Below are 19,192 nucleotides of genomic sequence, written 5' to 3' on the forward strand. Positions count from 1 at the left end.
GCATATTTCACGATGTTGAAGACATTCCGTACATTCCGCATTCAAATATTGATAACTATCGATAAGCTTAGGTAATTAACGATCAGAAAATCCAAAGAATGATAGAAGTATCTCAAAATTAAAATAAAATCGTCTGTAAACAACAGGACCAGCACCTGTCAAAAGTCGTGTGTGACGTCACTGTGCAATGGAGTATAAATAAGTGCCATCCCATCAGGAAAAAGGAAAACAACAACGCATTAAAAAAGTAAACAAGACCTTTTATAATAATTTTTGGTGTCGCTGTGGTGGATCGCTATTAAAATTTATGTTGCTGTTAAGTTACTTAAAACAAACAGAAGAGCAAAATGCAGATGAATAACTTGGCGCGACTGTTCAACTGTGTACAGCTGAAAATCAACTCAAGGTAAACCCGAGTAGTTAGGAACGACTCAGAGATTACCGGGTCATATGTGCTAACATCATTTTTTGGTTCTAGAACGGCACTACCGTCATACCAACTAGCAAATACACTCAATACGACGTCTTTCTTATCTGATCAAGCTGCATCGGATCCGACATTAACCGAAAAGCCGAAACGACCGATTAATGCGTTTTTAAGGTACTACCAAAGCGTGCGCCCAATCTTACAGGCCAAAAACCCCACCGTTTCCCTAATGGACATTTCCAAACTAGTATCTGCACAATGGAAGGATCTAAATGCTACCAAAAAGACCAAATTACAGCGTGAGTTCAACGCGGACCATGCCATCTGGCTCCAGAAGAATGCCAAGTACCTGGAACAATTAACCGATCAGCGGAAGCAAGACATCCGGCAAGCCCGAGCCGACAAAGCTGCAAAGCGAGCGAAACGGGAACACAGGAAGAAGTTGAAAGAGCTCGGAAGACCGAAAAGACCATTGACCGCATTTCTGCTGTATCATTTCGACAAAAGGCCAAATAAATTGACCAAGGATCAAATTAAGTCGCTAGTGAAACAACACGCCCTGGAATGGAGCCATATGAGCAACGAAGAAAAGGATCAATATAATAAACGCTCGGCGGAGGCGTTGGCAAAATATCGTGAAGATGTGGCACAGTGGGAGAAAGAGATGATCGCTCGGGATCACGTTGATGTGGTACGTCGTAAACATGCCGCCAATATACCCACCGTGGCGAGAAAGGATAGATAGAGTATTGCTATCGCCGAAACAATCGTTCCTCAATTAACAACGAAGCCGGAAGTAATATTGTTAAGGCGTTTATTACAAAACTTAAACGTATTCAGATAAAAGTAAACGTCACAGAATATAAATTCACTTAGGAAGCATTAGTAATCTTTCAGGACATACATAGCTGAGCCGAGGGTGGATCTTTAGTTGGAAAAAATAAATCTTATGTTATAGACGTATATTAGTTGCATTTTTATTACGAAAACTAATTCTAGTTTGGCGACCTTGTAATACCGAAGTTTATTAGTTTAGTTAGGTAGCTTAGTTTAGTTCATTCCATCTAGTAACCAATAACCATCATTAAAAAATAAATTATTTTTTTAATTTATTTCTATTGAGGGATGGAGTCTTCAAGTGAGAGAGTGTTGACTTTAGTTATTAATATACTGTTATCTTGTAGGAAACAAATTTTCTTAGATAACAGATATTTAGGCTGGTATACCATACGTGTGTAAATAACCGCAATCGTCGATTCAAATGCATCGAACATTTGAAACGCGATTGGCAATCGTTTGGAGAAAAAGATATTTTAGTTACTTAGTTTTCTTGTTCTTGTTATTCTTGTTATACTCAACGTATCCCCGGGCCGTGGCCAATCTACGTTGTATGACATTAGGCAATACGTTTACACTGCTGGCTTAAATTTTCAACGTGACGATTAATTTATAGAACTCATGAAATCAATGTGAACTCGACTCGTGGAAAACTTATTCCAGGTTATCCGAGGCTTGTGATAGACCCTTTATCACAACGGACCTTTCCATCCACTGACTGGTAGGCTCGAGTGTCCCGTCCTCTGCTTCAAACCCATAAGGGGTCCGAAACAGTTCAGTTTCAGGGTAGTAAAATTGTGAGATAATAGAAGATAGAGGAGGAGAGTATGGAGCGGCATGTTGACCGCTTCCGGCTCTAGCGACTGCTATGGAACCTTTTATTAGAGAAATGTTTGTAGAGATAGAAACGGTTGTGTTTATGTTCATAATAGACAGTGTTAAGATGCTTAGACAGTTCGGGATCGCTACGATAGAGTTTATTATAGCTTAGATGATTTATACTTATGGTAAAAGGGAAATGATTGAAATCCGTTTTCTGGTGATTGTCGCTTCTTGTATGTAGATTCGTATGTAGATTGATATGATAGAGGTACGTGCAGTTTGGGATTAGTGTGATCACGTTGGTTTAAGTTTGGAAACATAAAATAGAAAAGGAGAGAGCAGAAGGGGTGGGGGAACAAATACCTAACCATTTGACGCAGAAAGATTAAAATAATTAAACTGAATTAAAATAAATCAATTAAATTTAACAATTTTGGTCGAACTTGAGTTAAAAATGTGTTCCAAGCGTGCCCACCGAATTAAGTATATTACGAGTACTGATAACCTATGCTACTAAATAAAACTCGTGATTAAAAAATGGAGGTTGGCTCATCAAAATATAATATTATTCTAGATATTCTCTTAAGTATGAAAACTGAATCCTAACTATCCCGAAACTGCTTTCACCATGCTGCCGCCCAGAGCACAGCCGTCTCTGCCACTCATAGGCAATGTCCCTCCCACCGCCTTGACAGCCTCCAGAAGTATCTACCAAAATATTTGAGAACTAGAATGAATTATTAACATGTCCCGCCATTACATAAAATGATTTGTTCAAGCAAAGGCGTCATAGATGCGGGAACGACATCGCCATAAACGACACGGGACAACCATGCCCCACACGACAGTGCAACAATGCACCGAATCGGGGACCTCCTAAACTTTTCTATGCAACGCAGAGTTTTACCCTCTCTTGCGTTATGTGATGTTGAAAATAAGCTCCTAATCATTTGATGGCCAAAATAAAAATAAAATAAAAATAATCAAACAAAATTAAAATATTCTAGCTAAATTTTACTATTTTGGTCGAGCATGGGTCAGCCGCCTGACACCCGCGTTGAAAAATATGTTCCATGCGTGCCCCACATAAAATAATAACGCGTGATAATCACTAATGATACTAAAAGATTTAAATGGAATTAGGTATTGTTCCGCTTATCATTTTAGCACCGCCAGGGGAACTTGGCCGATACCCACTGCACTTTTCTTTCCCTTAGCACAAACAATTAACCATCATTTGTGATATTTAAACGGAATATTATTGGGAATTCTGAAAAGGCAGACAATCAATGCAGTTAGATTGCCAGGTAATACGTGCACATCGTAGCACTGGTGATGCATCACAATCGTATATATACAGGAGTATATGCACTATATGATGACATTGACCGGAAGATTAGATAAGCATTTCCCCCCTCATTTTAGTTACTTAGTTTTAGTAACTAAAATAGGTATCTTTTTTGGAGAGGTTTGGAGATGGTGCGATAATCATTATACCAAGGGCCCCATACGCTTGTCGCTGGCGAACAAAGCTCGTGTACCTACTCTGCATCGAAGCTTAGAAGCAGTATTAGGGCGCAATCGTTAATGCGAAAATTTTTATATTCGGTTAGTTACTGCAAATAAATTCTTTTTCGAGTCCCTTTTATCAAGCAGGTATCTCAAGCAGCGGGCCCTCCTTAGCCGTGCGGCTACAAAGCAAGACCATGCTGAGATTGGCTGGGTTCGATTCCCGGTGCCGGTCAAGGCAATTTTCGGATTGGAAATTGTCTCGACTTCCCTGGGCATAAAAGTATCATCGTGCTAGCCTCATGATATACGAATGCAAAAATGGTAACCTGGCTTAGAAACCTCGCAGTTAATAACTGTGGAAGTGCTTAGCGAACACTAAGTTGCGAGGCGGCTCTGTCCCAGTGTGGGGATGTAATGCCAATAAGAAGAAGAAGAAGAAGATCTCAAGCATACCACATCGTTATATTGCTGCATGATTTTATTTTATTTATCAGACTAAGGCCGGAGTGGCCTTAGTGGAGTGTGCAGACATAAGTCTTCTCCATTCAGCTCGGTCCATGGCTGCACTTCGCCAACCACGTAGTCTGCGGAGGGTCCGCAAATCGTCCTCCACCTGATCGATCCACCTTGCCCGCTGTGCACCTCGCCTTCTTGTTCCCGTCGGATCGTTGTCGAGAACCATTTTCACCGGATTACTGTCCGACATTCTGGCTACGTGCCCGGCCCACCGCAGTCTTCCGATTTTCGCGGTGTGAACGATGGATGGTTCTCCCAACAGCTGATGCAACTCGTGGTTCATTCGCCTCCTCCACGTACCGTCCGCCATCTGCACCCCACCATAGATGGTACGCAACACTTTCCTTTCAAAAACTCCCAGTGCGCGTTGGTCCTCCACGAGCATCGTCCAGGTCTCGTGTCCTTAGGGAACTACCGGTCTTATAAGCGTTTTGTAGATAGTCAGTTTGGTACGGCGGCGAACTCCATTCGATCGGAGCGTCTTACGGAGTCCAAAGTACGTACGATTTCCAGCCATTATGCGCCTCCGAATTTCTCTGCTGGTATCGTTATCGGCGGTCACCAGTGAGCCCAAGTACACGAATTCTTCAACCACCTCGATTTCGTCACCACCGATAGAAACTCGTGGTGGGTGGCTTACATTGACCTCTCTTGAGCCTCTTCCTATCACGTACTTCGTCTTCGACGTGTTGATGACTAGTCCAATCCGTTTAGCTTCGCTTTTCAGTCTGATGTAGGCTTCCTCCATCCTCTCAAAGTTACGTGCCATGATATCAATGTCGTCAGCGAAGCCAAATAACTGGACGGACTTCGTGAAAATCGTACCACTCGTGTCAATCCCTGCCCTTTGTATTACTCCCTCCAAAGCGATGTTGAATAGCAGACACGAAAGACCATCACCTTGCCGTAACCCTCTACGCGTTTCGAAGGGACTCGAGAATGCCCCTGAAACTCGAACTACGCACATCACCCGATCCATCGTCGCCTTGATCAACCGTATCAGTTTATCTGGAAATCCGTTTTCGTGCATTAGCTGCCATAGCTGGTCCCGATAGATTGTATCATATGCGGCTTTGAAGTCGATAAATAGATGATGTGTGGGCACGTTGTATTCGCGGCATTTCTGCAATACCTGAAGTATGGCGAACACTTGGTCTGTGGTAGAGCGTTCACCCATAAATCTCGCCTGGTACTGCCCCACGAACTCTCTTGCAATTGGTGTTAGTCGGCGGCATAAAATTTGTGAGAGTACCTTGTAGGCGGCGTTCAGCAATGTGATTGCGCGGTAGTTGCTACAATCCAGCTTATCGCCCTTTTTGTAGATGGGACATACGACACCTTCCATCCACTCCTGCGGCAGAACCTCATCCTCCCAAACTTTGGTAATCACCCAGTGCAGCGCTCTAGCCAGTGCCTCACCACTGTGTTTAAACAGCTTTCCTGGTAGTTGGTCAACTCCAGGGGCTTTGTTGTTCCTCAGCCGGCCGATCTCCTCCTGGATTTCCTGGAGATTCGGAGCCGGAAGTCGCATGTCCTGCGCGCGTGCTCCTAGGTTCATTACCATACCGCCACCGTTGTCTGCCACATCGCCATTCAGGTGTTCTTCGTAGTGCTGCCGCCACCTTTGGATCACGTCACGCTCGTTTGTAAGAAGGTTCCCGTTTATGTCCTTACAGATATCAGGCTGTGGCACGTGGCCCTTACGTGAACGGTTTAACTTCTCATAGAACTTTCGTGTGTTATTAGCGCGGTACAGTTGCTCCGTCTCTTCACAGTCTCGATCTTCCTGCTGGCGCTTTTTCCTCCGGAAAATCGAGTTTTGTCTGTTCCGCGCCTGTTTATATCGTGCCTCGTTCGCCCTCGTGCGGTGTTGCAGCAATCTCGCCCACGCTGCATTCTTCTCTTCCACTAACTGCTCACATTCGCCGTCATACCAGTCGTTTCTCTGATCCGGGGGCACCGTGCCAAGTGCAGCGGTTGCGGTGCTACCAATGGCGGATCGAATATCTCTCCAGCCATCTTCAAGAGATGCTGCGCCTAGCTGCTCTTCCGTTGGGAGTGCCACTTCCAGCTGCTGCGCGTATTCTTGGGCTAGTCTAGCGTCTTGTAGCCGCCCAATGTTTAGCCTCGGCGTCCGACTTCGACGCGTGCTGTACGCCGTCGAGAGTTTTGAGCGCAAAATCCCTACCCCGTCCGTCCTGTATTAAGTTTTTCTAACCTTGAGTCGCCACGAGTATTATGGTCTATGTTCCCTCCCAACTAACTGTTGAGATAAGATGATATACCATGTAAAAATATCATACTTGAGAATTGCGGCTCCGCAAAGTGTCACACACGACTGAGCCTACCAAATAAATGAACTGGTTAAAAAAAAAAAAAATTGCCTCGCCATCACAAAAAGGTGGTAGAGAACTAACACTGCTGTTCACTTTTTAGAACCAGCACATGTCGGGTAGGGTGTCCCAAAATTGGACAAAGTCTGGGATTTTGGGGGCTCAACCTTCAAATAAAAGCTTAGGGTATAACAAAAGAAAAATTGTTCTACGACAACTCTGGGAAATGACGTTTAGGGGTAGCCCCGACGCATTCTATGAAAAAAGTGCTTTTTTTAGAGGTACCATCGAAAAAAAAGGTATATCGGAAAAAAATTCGATGAAGCCCATCAATTTTATATTTTTTACATTTAACCTAATATCTAAACTTTATGTTGAAACTTTGATACGGCATGTTTTACATCAATATTTTTTGTACTGAAGTTTTAAATTCGCTGAAATGATGATTTTTTAAATATATTTTTCTATTAATGCACCCAAATCGGGTATCCATGGTAACGCCGTTTAAACTAGGCATACATAGAAAGATGGGGAATTTTATAACGAACAACTTTGCTGAAGAAGGCATCTTCCTATCTCCAGCCGTTTAAAAGTTATTCACGATTTACTGAGTCTCAGTAGTACGATAGTTGGGAACAAACAATGACCTATCTACAAATCAGCACATACTAACTGAGTTTCACCCAAGCAGTAGCTCTGACAACGCTTTTGTATTTTTTGTTTGTTTCGTTTCGAAGTTTCTAGAATTCACCCAGGGCCTATATAAGAGGAATGGTATCGAGAGTTGGTTTCAGTTTCCTTCCAATTCTATAACAATTCATACGAAATCAGTACTGAAAAAGAAAATGTCATCAAAAAACAAATTAAGGTGGGACATCATAACTTGCATTGCAAGGAGAAACCTTCCAAAAAATCATTTGCCGTCGGAGTTGGATATTGTCAGCTTTTATCGGTTTAGTGTGAAAACCGAACATTTTCTGCCACACGCTTTGGTTGTTCACTTTGATTCCAAGAAACTGAAGTTCAATCGGAAACAAACTGAAAAAATTGCAGTTGTTACCGGAATGGATGGATTCGATCAAATTATCAACAGTGTTTTCCTTCAATGTGGAACAGGAAAAGCCGTTGCTGAAGCAGTTTTTGAGACTTTGCAATGCTGGAATCTAGATGGTGTTATCATCGGAAAATGCTATGATACTACAAATGTGAATTCTGGAGAGAAAAATGGAGCTGCTGTTATCCTTGAACGAATGTTAGGAAGAAAGTTATTAGATTTACCTTGTAGACATCATATTTATGAGTTGGTACTTGGCACAGCTTATAAAACTTGTTTCGGTCGAGTTACGACTTCACCAGACGACATGCTGTTCAAGTCGTTCCGTGACGAATGGGACAGATTGGACAAAAGCGTATATTCTGGCTTCCCTGCAGGTAAATATAGTTACATTTTTTTGCAAGCTAAGAATGTTATAAATTGCCTTCACGAAACAGGTAAAATTGCTGAAACTGAAAAGGTAAACATCGTTTCCTTCTGCAATCGGATGCCGTTGCAAACCCACATTCGTGAAGACTATGCTGAGTTTCTCGAGCTAACCCTAGTGTGCTTAGACGATAGCAAAGCAGTTACGTTTCGTCGTCCTGGTGCACTGCACCATGCTAGATTTATGGCTAAAGCCATTTACAGCCTTAAAATGTATCTTTTTCGAGATCAGTTTATGCCAGATTGTGAAAAACTTGAAAGATTCGTTCTTTTCGTTGTACTAATTTACATCAGGGGATGGTACAAAGCTCCGATTGCAACAGATGCACCGTTGAATGATTTGAAGTTCATGCGAGCTTTGAAGAACTATGATGACAAAGAGTTAGGCCAAAAAACATACCAGAAATTCAAAAAGCATCTATGGTATCTGTCGGAGCTAAACATCAGCCTTTCGTCGCCACGCAGCCATCAGCCTTTCGTCGCAGACGCCAAGTAATAAACAGCACATGCTAAGAGTAAAAAAATGTGCTATTGAAGGAGGTTTAGAAGTTTATGTCACAGAAAACTCATTGAGGTTTTTTGAAATTCTGAAACTTGATTGCAGTTTCCTGCACGAAGATCCAACCACCTGGAACAACAGAAATGATTTTATCGCAGCGAAAACCAAAAGCCGTTGTTTGTGTGTTACAAACGATCCAGCAGAACGAGCTCTTGGAGTAGCAAGTGAATACAATGAATTTGGTCCACAGACAGACCAAGAAAAGTTTCATCTGCTAATGGTCGTAGCAGAAAATCGTAAGCATCAAAATATTTCTTCAAAACGTTCCGTTTTCAATAATATTAAGGAATAGTTTGTAATTAGTGAAGATTGTTCTTGTTTCCATAAATATCATAGATGTTAGATGATAAATATATCAATATGATAAAATAAAAATGATCTATCTGCAGTAAATCGTGAATAACTTTTAAACGGCTGGAGATAGAAAGATGCCTTTTTCAGCAAAGTTGTTCGTTATAAAATTCCCCATCTTTCTATTAATGCCTAGTTTTAACGGCGTTACCATGGATACCCGATTTGGGTGCATTAATAGAAAAATATTTTTAAAAAATCATCGTTCTAGCGAATTTAAAACTTCAGTACAAAAAATATTGATGTAAAACATGCCATATCAAAGTTTTTACATAAAGTTTAGATATTAGGTTAAATGTAAAAAATATAAAATTGATGGGTTTCATCGATTTTTTTTCCGATATACCTTTTTTTTCGATGGTACCTCTAAAAAAAGCACTTTTTTCATAAAATGCGTCGGGGCTACCCCTAAACTTCATTTCCCAGAGTTGTAGAACAATTTTTCTTTTGTTATATACCCTAAGCTTTCATTTGAAGGTTGAGCCCCCAAAATCCCAGACTTTGTCCAATTTTGGGACACCCTAATGTCGGGGTAGGGATTCATTGCTCCGCCTACTTCCCCTGCATTATGTATACAACGCAGCCTAAATACAACTGTCAAATATATTGGCTGCGTTCGACGGTTACTTATCCGTTGCGTTTGTATGTACTTCCGCAATCAGTTTAGTAGATGGCAGTAGTGAGCCAACGTATATCATCTCAAAAGTTTACACATGATTTTAAATATGGTTTCACAGTGTGACGTCACACGTATGTAGCCAAGGCTGCGTCCTGGTGAATTTCTTCCATATTTGACAGGTATCGGTGGTTTGTATATAAACAAAGGTTCATCCGCTTGCTGCGGGAGATAGGATGAACCTCATGAACCTACCACCGATAAATGTCAAATTGAGTTCATTCGATTGAGTTTTTGAGGTTATGTTTATTTGATGTAAAACCTTATACAATTTGTTCTAGTTTAAATATTTATCTGTTATCTAAGAGAAGAAGACCGCCAGCTGTCATCGAGAGAAAAAGTAGAATTATTGAAATTTTACACGGTTGGTATAGCAAATGAAGCATATTTTTGTTATAAATGAAACAAAATTAAAGATGTTTTCCAAAAAAATCTTAGATTTTCTTAGATTTTAAACCATGGTTTAAGAGGTTAGAACAAAATAGACATTACATCTCGATTTTTTTTTTCGAATAAGCATCAGTTAAAGCTTTAAGATTGTTGAATTTCTAGCCCCACAAACTAAAAATTGTTTGACTAAAATGTTTTATAACGCGCGTTCTAGAGGCATTTTATTCGTCATTTTCTACTGGGTGCTGCGGATAGAACCGCTTTTCTGCGCTCAAGCGAGTAGAGGGATATTTTGAAATCACTCCCATAAACAAAATTATTTTGCAGTTACTCGGCTGTCAAACATTTCCCGCTCTTCGAATTTCTCTTTCCACGCTGCATGAGGGCGCACAAATGCGCTAGACTCTACATGACTTAACGATTGTTTACATACATTCATGCCACAATCAGCTGCTGAATCTCAAGAAATTTCGTAACGAGTGCTTTTTAGTTGCATTCCTACTAATTTTCCAGTCGAAATATAATGTGAGAATATTTGTTACAAATAATACAAAACTCAAAAAAAGTTTATTTTTATTTTTTCACCAAATAATAACAATACTTCTCAATATTAGATCAGAAACGAACATAACCACAATCTTCAATGTTTGGCTCCGGCACAATAGCAAATTTTGGCTTCAGTTTGACAACCAAATCGATTCTATCCGCACCACCCAGATTTTCTATATCATCTTCTTCTTCTTATTGGCATTACATCCCCTCACTGGGACAGAGCCGCCTCGCAGCTTAGTGTTCATTAAGCATTTCCACAGTTATTAACTGCGAGGTTTCTAAGCCAGGTTACCATTTTTGCGTTCGTATATCATGAGGCTAGCACGATGATATTTTTATGCCCAGGGAAGTCGAGACAATTAGGCTATCCATGAGGACATTCAGCGATGGGACTGACAATCGAAATCAAAACAAAGTGTGTATGCAGTTGAACGGAACTCACTTCTGGTGTAAACCGCGCTTAACAATTTCCTTTGAATTGTTCTGTCAGTCCGGTCAGAATCTGTCACAAAATCAAGGTAAACAAAAATAGTCAGCTGTTCGCAGCTGTCTTATGGATTGCCTTATTTCCAATCCGAAAATTACCTAGACCGATACCGGGAATCGAACCCAGCCACCCTCAGCATGGTCTTGCTTTGTAGCCGCGCGTCTTACCGCACGGCTAAGGAGGGCCCCATTTTCTGTATCATGTCATGTCAAATTTCCATGATTCTACATTTTCTCGAAACTTTTCCAGGTGGCAGCACTGATGAAGGTACCGCCCCTATCCAGTTTTCCGCGAGCGGTAATGGCCGCCAGCTTGCCTGCGGGTTAGTCTCTGATTTGACATTTCTGGAGGTCAACTGCACCCACCGCTCCGAGCATTCTGACCAATGTGGCATAAAAGAAGGTGCTGATTAAGTGAATTCAAGCCTTTTTATATACCACATTGATCAAAATGCTCAAACGGTGGGTGCAGTTGACCTCCAGAAAAGTCAAATCAGAGACTAACCCGCAGACAAGCTGGCGGCCATTACCGCTCGCGGAAAACTGGATAGAGGTTGCTAAAGGTAGCCTCACACCTCGGGAATTTGGTCGGCGGATTTTTTCCCCATGTGTTTTTGCATATGCGATGTTTTCGGGATTTGGGCACGGAAAATCAAAATCCCGGCCCCATTTAAATAACACGGGGACCAAAATCCGGCGGAAAATTTTCCCGAGGTGTAAGGTAGCCTTAAGCCCGGTGTGAAAATTACGGAAAAACAGGTAACCATTTTATTATCATTGGGGTTCTTCCGCAGAACTCGATGAAAACAACAACAAACAAACTTCAACTCAGTCATCCCACCTGGTGAAATTCATCAAATTTGAAGCCCTGTGACTGGAAATGCAGGTTCGTGAGCAATTGCACCATCTGGGTTAACTGTTCTGACGGCTATTTGTTATTATTTTCATCGAGTTTGGAATCAGCTGGGCCAGCCGATGTGAGCTGTCAGCAATCTCAATTGCTCGTGCACGGTTGTTTGTGAAAACCCATTAATGGGTGAAAAAACACCCATTTTCTGTAGAAGTGTCTCTCCCCATTTAATGGGTAAACCCCATTTACCCATTAATGGGTAGAATCAGTTTATGTCACAAAATGGGTATTTATTCACCCATTGAAGTAAAGCAAAAATCTCACAAAATGGGTGAAAAAATACCCATTTTTGCGCTTAGATAATTTAGCATTTTTGATAAATAATAAATTTATGGTACTCATAATCATTAATCATAAGTTGGAAAAAATAAAAATAAAACGCTTGTTTTTATTCATTTCTGATATGGATAAGGAAACAACAAATCTATTAAAATATCAATTGAGGTTCTTGCACCTCATCCTCCAAACGAGCTTCCTCATAGAGGATGAAAAGCAAGCACAAGATCATCCTTCCGGCTTGTATTGAGGTTGAGTTTGCTGTTACAAATCGCCAGAAGTGTAACGCACATTAGCCATCAACTGGAAAAGTATTATCTTTTATATTATTTATATTAGAGAAACCAATTGAGGATAAAAATGCTTACCGTTCAGCTATACGTATGACCACAGATAACAGATATTTAAGCTAGAACAAATTTTATTGAAAATCCTGTGTAAACTTTTGAATTGATATACGTTGGCCCACTACTGCCATCTACTCAACTGATTGCGGCAGTACATACTTACGCAGCTGATTCACAACCGTCGAACGCAGCCAATGGATTTGACAGCCGCATTCGGGCTGCGTTTTCAATAACAATGATCCTTGCGCCATCTCCAAACGATTGCTAAACGCGGTCCCAATTTAAAATACATTTGAATTAACGGTTGCCGATGTTTACACACGTTTCGGATGCCAGCCTCAATATCTGTTATCTGTGGTATGACTCTGCGTCTTTTTTAGTTCCTCCATTTTCCGATCTGGAATATTTAGGTAATTTAGACGGTTTAGAATACTTATCTACAAGAAATATCATTGGCCTTACTTGTGTTGTTCCGAGAGCATCCCAATGCAGATCTTATCTCAGTTTTTATTAAACTTTAAAGCAGAAACAAGCTGCTTTTTACACCAACTGGTGTACTGGGTACGCTTCGTTGTCAAACTATTTTTTCACCCATTAATGTGTAAAAATATAACCTTTTTATTAATATAAGGGGTTTCCTCTCATGGGTATTTTTTTACCCATCGCATGATTGTGAAATTCCCCCATTTTATGACAGACAGGTATGCTATTTGAAAATGGTTGATTTTTTAAGAGCTGAGCAGAATGGATACGTTTGCGTGCGTTTTGACAGTTTTGCCATGGGAAAACTGTCAAAACGCACGCAAACGTATCCATTCTGCTCCGCTCTTTACACATCAATGGGTTTTCACAAACAACCGTGTGCACGGAAGAAATAAACTACCCAATAGTGAGTTTAATTCACCCAACCTCGAACATCCGTACGGGAAGCCAAAATTGAGTAAGTAGGGTCGAAGTAGTTTGCCTTTACTCCCATGTTAAAAAAGTACCCAACGTAAAATTTATTGACCCAAATTTAAGTTTTATTCACTCAATTTCGACCTCAGGTAATAAAACTCAAAATTGGCTTCCCGTATTGAACTAGCGTCGTTGGATTGTTTGGCTCTTTTGTTTTTGACAACAAAAGAAAGAGTGGATGAAAGCGAAGAGAAAAAATAACTCAAAAGTAAGTTTAAAAGTACTCAATTTTGAGTACTTTTTTTCTTCCGTGTGGGGACAACAACAAAAGAAAACGCGCATTACAAAAGTAAACAAAGTAATGTCACTGCCGTAAACAAAAGTAATGGTCGATGCCTGAATTTTCGACAATTATTATCTATTTTTATCTGTTTTATCAGAATCGATTGAGTAAGGTGCATCGTTATAATAAATAATTATACAAAACATAGCAGCAGCAAAAATGCAGGTGAACAATTTGGTGCGACTTTTAAATTCGTCAAGATTGCGAATCAGTTCCAGGTAAACAATCCGTCTGAAACGAACCGGAGGTTATGTACCTTTAGTAACACTTTCATTTCTACCTTCAGAACCTCGCTACCGTCGTACCAATTGGTCAATGGACTAAAAACTACGTCGTTCCTGTCCAATTCCACACTCCCGGAAAAGCCAAAACGCCCGATCAATGCGTACTTGAGATACGTACAAACCATACGCTCCAGCCTGTATGCTAACAATCCCACAGCATCACCGGGAGACATTTCCAAACTAGCAGCTGCCCAATGGCAAGTGCTGGATGCTGCCACCAAGTCAAAACTGGAAAATGATTTCAAGAAGGACCAAGCCATTTGGATTCAGGAGAATGCTAAGTACTTAAGTCAGCTGACAGATGAGCAGAAGCAAGATATTCGCCAGGCGCGAGTTGATAAAGTTGAAGAACGAGCTAAACGGGAGTATAAGAAGAAGCTGAAAGAACTGGGCAGACCGAAGCGACCATTGAATGGATTTTTGCTGTACTCTGCCGACAAAAAGGCAAAGAATTTGAACAAGGATCAGAATAGGGCGCAAATAAAACAAATCGCACAGGACTGGGCCAGGTTGAGCGACAGCGAGAAAGCTCCTTATAACGATCGTGCGGCGGCAGGTTTGGTGAAATATCGCGAAGATGTTAAAAAGTGGGAGGAGAAAATGATCGCGCAAGACCACGCGGATATGGTTCGAAAAACGACGGCAACGACACCGACCAAGTCGAATAAGACGCCGTCACCGAAATAGGAACTCGGGTGTCCCTATCCAGAAGTACCAACAGTAGCACCTACAGTTAAGGCGGAATTAGTTTGTAAGGAAAACACGGCACGGTCGGTAACGACCGAGCGGGTTTACGGAGAGGTGAAATCGTTGGATAGGGATACGGGAGAAACAATTAAAAAAGCTGCCGCAGTAGTGAAGGGGAGCGATTCGGATAGCAGCGACCACGCAGTTAAGACCGATGCACATTCGATTGGAGCAGAACAACACCAGAAAAGTGGTATTGTTAACAAGTTGAAATCGATGTTCAAGTTCTGATGTTGGGCCCGAAAAAAGGACAACGCTTTGCTTTTAATAGTTTTATGGCTGTATTTTTCAAAGTAAAATTAAGTCGCTAATAAGTATCGCATTTTTTAATGTTGTCCTTTTGGTGGGTCATGATTAAACAGTGGAACTAACGTTAAGAATTGCCATTTTCTTTGTAGTGCATATTAACATGAGTTATGCCGATTTTTCAATCCCCAAATAAAACTTGTTTTGTAGTGTAACACTGTGGGAGTTTAATTTTACTAACATTTATGGAATCAATCGAAATTGAAATGACTGTCTTGCATTGCAAACAATGAACTTATACTAATATTTGTGGGACGCAAAACTAGAGAACAGATTGGATGTATTCAATTGGTAAAACCCGTAAAAACCTTTTCTCCAAATATCGCCAAATCATCAAAAATCTAAGGAATTATTTCAAGATTCTTCAAGGAAACTACCAGAATTCCTCCAGAAACAATTCAAGAATTCCTCCAGGATTCTGCTTGAATATTTTTTTCTCAAAAAATCCTGGGGCAGTTGTTCCAAGACGCATTCTAGGAGCAGTTCCAAGAAGTATATGTGCCTGATAGAATTCTAGAAAGAAATCATGGAAGAATTCCAGATATAACTCCTATTGTAGGAATTCCAAACGATCTCCTGACGGATTTTAGGATGGACTCTTTGAGAATTTGAAGGTGGCATTCCTAGAAAAAGTTCCTGTAGGAATTCTGCCATGAGTTAGTGCTGAAGCTTCTGTTGGAATTCCTTTAGGACTTTCTTCTGGAGTTTCCAGTTCATGCTGAAACTCTCCAGCAGTTTATACTGGGATTCCTTCACGATTTACTTCTAGGATTACTCCTGGAATTCATTCGGGAGTTTCTTGTTAAGTTCCTTATGGAATTCTTTCTCCAGTAGTTCCTCCTGGATCTTCTCTTGGTGTTTTCCGGAAATTTCACCTGGAGGTTGGAGTGTTTATCCTGAAGATTCATTAGAATTTTCACTTGGAGTTTTTTCCTTGAGTTGCTCTTGCAGTTTTTACGGTTTTTTTTTCTTATGGAGTTGGTCCTCAGTTTCTTTTAGAGTTTCTCCTGGAGCTTCAACAGAAATTCCAGCTCCATAAATTCTTCCTGGAATTCCTCAAGGAGTTTCTCCTGATAATTCCTCTTGGAATTTCTTCAGGAGTTTGTCCAGGAATTTCTTTAACAGGCTCCTGCTGTCTTTCCGGGAGTTACTCTTGAGGGTTCTCCAGGAATTTCTTCGGAAGTTTCTTCATGGTTTTTTTTCTGGATTTTTATAAAGAGTTCCTCGTGGAGTTTTTCTGGAGTTTCTTGATGAGTTTATCCAGAAGTTTCTTCAGGAGTTCATTCTGGAATGGCTCTTGATTTTCCTCCTAGAATTGTTCAAAAAAAGTTTCCAGGAGTGCATTAAGATATTTCTACAAAAAGTCCTCTAGAATTTTCTCCTATAACACTTTCTGTAGCTTTTTGGGAATACTTCTTGGAACTCGTTCATGAGTGATTTCTGGAATTCCTCCAGGAATGACTCCTGGAATACCTTCTAAAAATGCTACTTCAAAAATGTTTTCTTGAACTACTTTGGGAATGTCTCTCGAAACTTCTCCCGATACTTCCCAAGGAAGAAGACATTTCAGCCGAGGAATTCCAGCAGAAACATCTGGAGAAGCTCCAGCAAAAACTCCTGAAAAGTTTCCAGGAGGAACGCCTAGAGGATTTGCAGGTAGAATTTTTGGAGGACTTCTGGAAAAAGCCTCCAGAAATTCATGGCTAAAACACTGAAGAAATTTGCGGAGGAATTCCAAGATCAATACCCTCTGAAGGACTCATACTCGCCGATGTGTTCAAGAACCGTGGATTCGGCATCGTAGCGCTGCAGGAGGTTTGTAGGAAGGGATCAATGGTGCGAACGTTTAGAGGTAATCAAACTATCTACCAGTACCAGAGCTGCGGCAACACACACGAGCTGGGAACAGCTTTCATAGTGATGGGCGATATGCAAAGGCGCGTGATCGGGTGGTGGTCGATCAATGAAAGAATGTGCAGGTTGAGGATCAAAGGCCGGTTCTTCAACTTCAGCATAATCAACGTCCATAGCCCACACTCCGGAAGCACTGATGATGATAAGGACGCATTCTACGCGCAGCTGGAACGTGAGTACGACAGCTGCCCAAGCCACGACGTCAAAATCATCATAGGAGATTTGAACGCTCAGGTTGGCCAAGAGGAGGAGTTTAGACCGACTATTGGGAAGTTCAGCGCTCACCGGCTGACGAACAAAAACGGCCTACGACTAATTGATTTCGCCGCCTCCAAGAATATGGCCATTCGCAGCACTTACTTCCAACACAGTCTCCCGTATCGGTACACCTGGAGATCACCACTGCAGACAGAATCACAAATCGACCACGTTCTGATTGATGGACGGCACTTCTCCGACATCATCGACGTCAGGACATATTGTGGTGCTAACATCGACTCTGACCATTATCTGGTGATGGTTAAACTGCGCCCAAAACTATCCGTCATAAACAATGTTCGGTACCGACAACCGCCGTGGTACGACCTAGAGCGATTGAAGCAACCTGATGTCGCCACTTCTTACGCGCAGCATCTCGAGGCAGCGTTGCCGCAAGAGGGTGAGCTCGATGGGGCCCCTCTTGAGGACTGCTGGAATACAGTTAAAGCAGCCATTAACGACGCAGCGGAGAACAACGTCGGGTATATGGGACGAAGTCGACGGAACGATTGGTTCGACGAAGAGTGCAGACAGATTCTGGAGGAAAAAGACACAGTGCGGGGGGTCGCGCTGCAACAAGGTACCTGGCAGAACGTGGAACATTATAGACGGAAGCGGAGACAGCAGACCCGCCTATTTCAGGAGAAGAAACGCCGCCTTGAAGGAGCGGAGTGAGAGGAGATGGAACAGCTGTACCGTTCTTAAGAAACACGCAAGTTCTACCAGAAGCTCAACGAATCCCGCAAAGGCTTCGTGCCGCGAGCCGAAATGTGCAGGGATATGGGAGCATCTTGACGGACGAACGTGTGGTGATGAAAGCACAACGAGGAACATTTGAATGGCGCTGAGAGTACAGGCAGTGAAAGTCAAGGCAGCGGAGGAGATGACTACGTCAATTCAGCGGACGATGGAAGCCAACCAGCCCCCACCTTGAGGGAAGTTAAGGATGCCATCCAACAGCTAAAGACCAATAAAGCAGCTGGTAAGGATGGTATCGGAGCTGAGCATATCAAGATGGGCCCAGATGGGCTAGTCACCTGCCTGTTTAAACTGATAGTCAGAATCTGGGAAACTGAACAGCTACCGGAGGAGTGAAAGGAAAGGTTTATTTGCCCCATCTACAAGAAAGGCGATAAGCTGGAGTGTGAGAACTTTCGAGCGATCACCATCCTTAATGCCACCTACAAAGTGATATCCCAGATCACCTTCCGACGTCTGTCACCATTAGTGAATGAGTTCGTGGGAAGTTATCAAGCCGGCTTCGTTGACGGCCGCTCGACAACGGACTGTACGGCAAATCCTTCAAAAATGGTATTTACGGCATCATCTGTTCATTGTCCCAACGCACCATCTGTTCATTGACTTCAAGGCGGCATTCGACAGTATAGACCACGTAGAGCTATGGAAAATTATGGACGAGAACAGCTTCCCTGGGAAGCTTACTAGACTGATCAAAGCAACGGTGGAAAACTGTGTGAAGATTTCGGGCGAACACTCTAGTTCGTTCGATTCGCGCCGGGGACTAAGACAAGGTGATGGACTTTCGTGCCTGTTGTTTAACATTGCGCTAGAAGGTGTCATGCGGAGAGCAGCCGGGGTACGATTTTCAACAGATCCAGTCAATTTATATAAATATTTGTTTCGCGGATGACATGGACATTGTCGGCCGAACATTTGCAAAGGTGGCAGAACTGTACACCCGCCTGAAATGTGAAGCAACAAAAGTTGGACTGGTGGTGAATGCGTCAAAGACAAAGTACATGCTTGTGGCGGAACCGAGCGCGATAGGGCTTGCCTGGGAAGCAGTGTTACGATAGACGGGGATACCTTCGAGATGGTCGAGGAATTATTCTACCTTGGATCCTTGCCAACGGCTGATAACAATGTTAGTCGTGAAATACGAAGGCGCATCATCTGTGGAAATCGGGCCTACTATGGGCTCCAAAAGAAACTGGCGCATTCGAGGATG

General features: G+C 42.0%; 3 protein-coding genes and 1 long non-coding RNA gene across 4 annotated transcripts; 3 read left to right on the forward strand and 1 right to left on the reverse strand.

Moving 5' to 3' along the window:
- Nucleotides 1–197: 197 nt before the first annotated feature.
- On the forward strand, nucleotides 198–1,390 carry LOC134216804 (transcription factor A, mitochondrial-like). The gene is made up of 2 exons (XM_062695603.1): nucleotides 198–406; nucleotides 479–1,390. Exons 1-2 carry the CDS (start codon nucleotides 348–350, stop codon nucleotides 1,170–1,172), a joined length of 753 nt encoding a protein of 250 aa, XP_062551587.1. The 5' UTR covers nucleotides 198–347; the 3' UTR covers nucleotides 1,173–1,390.
- A 5,664-nt stretch (nucleotides 1,391–7,054) lies between these two features.
- On the forward strand, nucleotides 7,055–8,851 carry LOC134216805 (uncharacterized). Its single transcript, XM_062695604.1, has 2 exons — nucleotides 7,055–7,878; nucleotides 7,939–8,851. The coding sequence occupies exons 1-2, from the start codon at nucleotides 7,293–7,295 to the stop codon at nucleotides 8,421–8,423; spliced, it is 1,071 nt and encodes a 356-aa protein (XP_062551588.1). The 5' UTR covers nucleotides 7,055–7,292; the 3' UTR covers nucleotides 8,424–8,851.
- Nucleotides 8,852–12,304: 3,453 nt separating this feature from the next.
- On the reverse strand, nucleotides 12,305–13,058 carry LOC134216807 (uncharacterized). The gene is made up of 3 exons (XR_009980832.1): nucleotides 12,937–13,058; nucleotides 12,496–12,871; nucleotides 12,305–12,430 (listed from the first exon to the last, which is right to left on the reverse strand). It is a non-coding gene; the product is annotated as an uncharacterized LOC134216807 (long non-coding RNA).
- A 656-nt stretch (nucleotides 13,059–13,714) lies between these two features.
- LOC134216808 (transcription factor A, mitochondrial-like) lies at nucleotides 13,715–15,206 on the forward strand. The gene is made up of 2 exons (XM_062695605.1): nucleotides 13,715–13,932; nucleotides 14,001–15,206. Exons 1-2 carry the CDS (start codon nucleotides 13,874–13,876, stop codon nucleotides 14,683–14,685), a joined length of 744 nt encoding a protein of 247 aa, XP_062551589.1. The 5' UTR covers nucleotides 13,715–13,873; the 3' UTR covers nucleotides 14,686–15,206.
- Nucleotides 15,207–19,192: the final 3,986 nt, after the last annotated feature.

This window comes from Armigeres subalbatus, chromosome 2, assembly GCF_024139115.2.
Source record: "Armigeres subalbatus isolate Guangzhou_Male chromosome 2, GZ_Asu_2, whole genome shotgun sequence".
NCBI lineage: Eukaryota > Metazoa > Arthropoda > Insecta > Diptera > Culicidae > Armigeres > Armigeres subalbatus.

Excerpts from the sequence above, each read along its gene's own strand:
- LOC134216808 (XM_062695605.1), top strand. The coding sequence starts at position 13,874 with ATGCAGGTGAACAATTTGGTGCGACTTTTAAATTCGTCAAGATTGCGA. Across the intron at positions 13,933-14,000 it reads AGATTGCGAATCAGTTCCAG|AACCTCGCTACCGTCGTACC; the intron begins GTAAACAATCCG and ends TTCTACCTTCAG.
- LOC134216804 (XM_062695603.1), top strand. The coding sequence starts at position 348 with ATGCAGATGAATAACTTGGCGCGACTGTTCAACTGTGTACAGCTGAAA. Across the intron at positions 407-478 it reads CAGCTGAAAATCAACTCAAG|AACGGCACTACCGTCATACC; the intron begins GTAAACCCGAGT and ends TTTTGGTTCTAG.
- LOC134216805 (XM_062695604.1), top strand. The coding sequence starts at position 7,293 with ATGTCATCAAAAAACAAATTAAGGTGGGACATCATAACTTGCATTGCA. Across the intron at positions 7,879-7,938 it reads ATATTCTGGCTTCCCTGCAG|GTAAAATTGCTGAAACTGAA; the intron begins GTAAATATAGTT and ends TTCACGAAACAG.